The 4,498-nt window shown below is 59.1% G+C and overlaps 1 protein-coding gene across 1 annotated transcript in view; it reads left to right on the top strand.

The window, feature by feature from the left end:
* The first annotated feature begins 2,351 nt into the window (after positions 1-2,351).
* Positions 2,352-4,498, top strand: part of LOC104395837 (la-related protein 6-like) — a 10,441-nt gene continuing 8,294 nt past the window's right edge. Inside the window, exons 1-5 of the mRNA XM_010005582.1 lie at positions 2,352-2,612; positions 3,034-3,173; positions 3,359-3,569; positions 3,991-4,149; positions 4,207-4,443. Of these exons, the coding sequence (XP_010003884.1) occupies positions 2,352-2,612; positions 3,034-3,173; positions 3,359-3,569; positions 3,991-4,149; positions 4,207-4,443 (1,008 nt within the window). The remainder of the gene's footprint in view (positions 2,613-3,033; positions 3,174-3,358; positions 3,570-3,990; positions 4,150-4,206; positions 4,444-4,498) is intronic.

Below are 4,498 nucleotides of genomic sequence, written 5' to 3' on the forward strand. Positions count from 1 at the left end.
CTCTTTCCCAATGGTACTAAAGGTGGCTGTGACACTTGGAAACCTGTTGCTGGTGGAAAGTAAAAAGCAAGTGTGTACAGTGGCACAACTTTCCCTCTTCCTGTTGTCTGTCAGGGTGATGTTTGTCTGTACATGTCTCCTATCAAAGTAGCAGGAGACAAGGGAGGAAGCTGGATTCATCTGTAAATAATGACCAGGAACACTCCCAGGGGCAGGGGCTGCACTTCAGATCCTGCTGATGAGAGAAGGTGGGCTCAAAAAAAAACCCAGCTGAGCAACCAAGGCTTGAACTTCCCTGCTCCCACTGGGTGTGAAATTCACTTCAGCTGGGGCATTGGCTCCTCTTGGCAGCAGCTGCTGAGCCAGCCCAACCACCTTCTGCTCACCAGGGATGTGCAAAGGAGCAGCTCTGGAGCTGGGCAGGACTGTGCAAGGAGCCTGGAGAACCACCCAAACCCCATATGCACCAAATTCCCAGCTACACCTGAATAGCAATAAACATGTATCAAATGCTCAGGCCTGTACAAGAATTGTTGTGGTCCCATTTCTTCTTTAATCCCTGAAAGGAGGTGTCAGGCAGATGCTGCAGGGTCAGGGGGAGGTGCAGGATCTGCCCAGTGCTGTCTAATTAAAGCAGTTTTGGCCAGAGATCTGTTGTCTGCAGGGAGGCAGGTTCCCTGTGAACCAGCAGCTGGTCTGGAGGGCAATATTTAATGTTGCTCCTCACCCCAGAGGTCACAGGAGGCTGGGAGGAGCATTTGCTAATTGTGCATCCAGACTAATTGTGGAAGATGGGAGCAGTGAGGCAGGGATGTGACAAGTGACAGATCATTCCCCCTCTGACCCCTCGGGGAGGGGAAGGTTTAGCCTCAACCTCTTTGCATCCTTCTTGCTCATTTCATCAGAGAAGACAGTGATAGGACAAGGGGTGATGGTTTGAAATGAAGAGGGGAGATTTAGGGCAGATATTGGGAAGAAATTCTTCACTCTAAGGGTGGTGAGGAACTGGGATGGGTTGCCCTGGGAGGGTGTTGATGCCCCATCCCTGGAGGTTTTTAAGGCCAGGTTGGAGGAGGTTTTGTGCAACCTGGGCTGGTGGTTCCCTGCTCATGGCAGGGGGGTTGGAGCTTGGTGATCTTTAAGGTCCCTTCCAACCCTCATGATTCTATGATTCCCTCTGGATTGTGCCCAGTGTTGTTAGGATGACTGGACCAGCACGAGTCTCTTCCCTCAGATACTGAGTCTCAGGGCTGGAACAAGGAGGTTATTCCCCCTGGGGACCTCAGCCCCTCTTGACCCCGAGCCCACCTGCTTGTGAGTGGGAAGCAAAGCACAGCTCAAAATGCTCCTGTTAGACCATCCCCCCCATTGGTTCCACCACCTCTCCTGTGTCCCTGTGGAGATGTCAGTGGGAGTGTCACTGCAGGGGGACCTTTACCCACCTCTGCCAGCCCTGGGAGCCCAAACTGCCCTGGATTGAACCCTCCCTCCCCCTCCAGGTGACCCGTACCTTCCCTGCTCAAGACAGGGAAACTGAGGCACAGAGCGAGGTGCTTCATGGCAACAATTCACTGACCCCCTGGGTGCCAGTCCCAGTCCCACTGGTGGCAGGAGGAGCTCAGCTGCCCCCAGCCCACCTGGGGCTGGCTGAGATGCAAACTGGCTTCACCTGGAGCCAGGTGGGCCTGGGTGTGTGGGTGGGGGCAGGTCCATAACCCTCCCCCCCCAGTGGGCTCTTTCTGCTTGGCTGCTCATATAAACCAGCAGCCTGCTCCTCTGAGGGACTGGTTTGGGTTTGGTTTCTTTCTTTTCCCTTTTCCCCCCCAACTCTTTGCCTTAATTTGGAGCCTGGTGGTGGTGGGGAGGGTTGGGATCTGTTGCCTGCAGGGCTCTGGGATGTAATGCCAGGACTTTCCACCCTCCCCAGCTCTGCAGAGCAGGTAAGGACACAGAAAGGAGCTGCCCCTGCTCCCCCAGCCCCACCTGGCTCTGCCAGGTCCCAGACCCCTCCTTTTCCCGTCTGTTTGTCCCAGATGTAGGACAATGTCAGGCAGCTCCAGGGTGGGTTCCCAGCCCAGCTGCACTGCCCAGCAGCCACCACCAAGGAATCTCCTCCTTCCCCCACGGAGCTGCTCGCTCAGCCTGCCCCCCCAGCAGGATTTCTTCCAGAGCTTCAACAGGTAGGTGGGAGCTGCTGGTTGTCCCCAAGGGAGAGTGTCCCTTGTCTGGGATGGGGTTTGATTCCCAGTCTGGCACTGGTGTTTGCAGGCTGCTCCTCTGGAGCCAGGGCAAAGCTGCTGGAGCTTCCCTGGGGTTTCTGCCATCTCCACCTGTGGTGGCTGAGACCAGGCATGTCCCAAAAAGCCACCAATTCACACCTGTGTCCCTGCTGCTCTGACAGGGGCTGCAGTGATGGGAGCAATGCTCTGGGGGCTGAGCTGCTGGGCTGCAACTACTCCATCCCTGACCCGCAGCTGGTCTGGAGGATCGTGGCTCAGGTGGAGTTCTACCTCTCTGATGAGAACCTGGCCAAGGATGCTTTCCTCCTGAAGCACGTCCAGAAGAACAAGATGGGCTTTGTCAGTATCAAACTGCTGACATCCTTCAAGAAGGTAGGTTCCCCCTGGCACTGCCCAGCTGAGGGGGGTGTCTGGGTGGGGTGGGCAGAGAATTCCAGGCTCAGCTTGGGCTGTCCACGGCCTGGCAAAACACTGGTGGGTGTTGGATGGGTTCAAACACTGGTGGAGCAGAGCTGGGCTCTGCTCTCTGCCTTGGATGGGTTCTCCACCCGTGGAAGGGTGTGGATGGTCCAGGGCTGGGCTCACCCCTTGTACCCACAGCTCCCCCAGGCTCCTTCGGGAGGGATGGTCCCTTCACCCAGGAGCTGTGGGGATGCTCTGGTGTGATGTGACTTGTTGCCACATCCAGGGGGAACCGGGGAACCTTCTGGGGGGATGTTGCCCTGCTGTGGCCTCAGCTCGCTGGGTGAGAGGCTGAGGGGGCCGGGGGGATCCCCCCCCGTGTCACCCCCAGGTGAAGTACCTGACCCGGGACTGGCGCCTGACGCTCTACGCCCTGCGCTTCTCGGCGCTGCTGGAGGTGAACGAGGAAGGCACCAAAGTCCGACGCCGCGTCCCCGTCCCCGAGGCCCTGCTGAAAGTCCCTCCCAGCAAGTCCCTTGTCTGGGATGGGGTTTGATTCCCAGTCTGGCACTGGTGTTTGCAGGCTGCTCCTCTGGAGCCAGGGCAAAGCTGCTGGAGCTTCCCTGGGGTTTCTGCCATCTCCACCTGTGGTGGCTGAGACCAGGCATGTCCCAAAAAGCCACCAATTCACACCTGTGTCCCTGCTGCTCTGACAGGGGCTGCAGTGATGGGAGCAATGCTCTGGGGGCTGAGCTGCTGGGCTGCAACTACTCCATCCCTGACCCGCAGCTGGTCTGGAGGATCGTGGCTCAGGTGGAGTTCTACCTCTCTGATGAGAACCTGGCCAAGGATGCTTTCCTCCTGAAGCACGTCCAGAAGAACAAGATGGGCTTTGTCAGTATCAAACTGCTGACGTCCTTCAAGAAGGTAGGTTCCCCCTGGCACTGCCCAGCTGAGGGGGGTGTCTGGGTGGGGTGGGCAGAGAATTCCAGGCTCAGCTTGGGCTGTCCACGGCCTGGCAAAACACTGGTGGGTGTTGGATGGGTTCAAACACTGGTGGAGCAGAGCTGGGCTCTGCTCTCTGCCTTGGATGGGTTCTCCACCCGTGGAAGGGTGTGGATGGTCCAGGGCTGGGCTCACCCCTTGTACCCACAGCTCCCCCAGGCTCCTTCGGGAGGGATGGTCCCTTCACCCAGGAGCTGTGGGGATGCTCTGGTGTGATGTGACTTGTTGCCACATCCAGGGGGAACCGGGGAACCTTCTGGGGGGATGTTGCCCTGCTGTGGCCTCAGCTCGCTGGGTGAGAGGCTGAGGGGGCCGGGGGGATCCCCCCCCGTGTCACCCCCAGGTGAAGTACCTGACCCGGGACTGGCGCCTGACGCTCTACGCCCTGCGCTTCTCGGCGCTGCTGGAGGTGAACGAGGAAGGCACCAAAGTCCGACGCCGCGTCCCCGTCCCCAGCGTCCCTCCCAGCAACCTGCTGCTGGCCTGGGAGCTGCTGCCCCAGGAGCAGGAGCTGCTGCTGCTCTCCCCACCACCACCAACACCACCACCGCCGCTCCAGAAGAACTTCCTGGAGACCGTGACGAGGATGTTCAGCCCTTTCGGGGCCATCTCCTCCATCCGCATCCTGCGCCCGGGCCGCAATTTGCCCTCGGACGTGCGGAGATACACGGTGCGGTTCCCGGAGCTGCTGAGCAAGTGCTGTGCCCTGGTGGAGTATGAGAGCCTGGAGAGCGCCCGGAGGGCCTTCGAGGACCTGGGCCACCAGGGCCACCCGGCCAGAGGGAACATCAGGGTGGTCCGGCTCTGCGGGAAGTGCCCCAAGAAGAAACCTGGGGCTGAGAGGGAGAAGG

The sequence above is a fragment of the Chaetura pelagica genome, unplaced genomic scaffold (genome assembly GCF_000747805.2).
Source record: "Chaetura pelagica isolate M959 unplaced genomic scaffold, ChaPel_1.0 scaffold741, whole genome shotgun sequence".
Lineage (NCBI taxonomy): Eukaryota > Metazoa > Chordata > Aves > Apodiformes > Apodidae > Chaetura > Chaetura pelagica.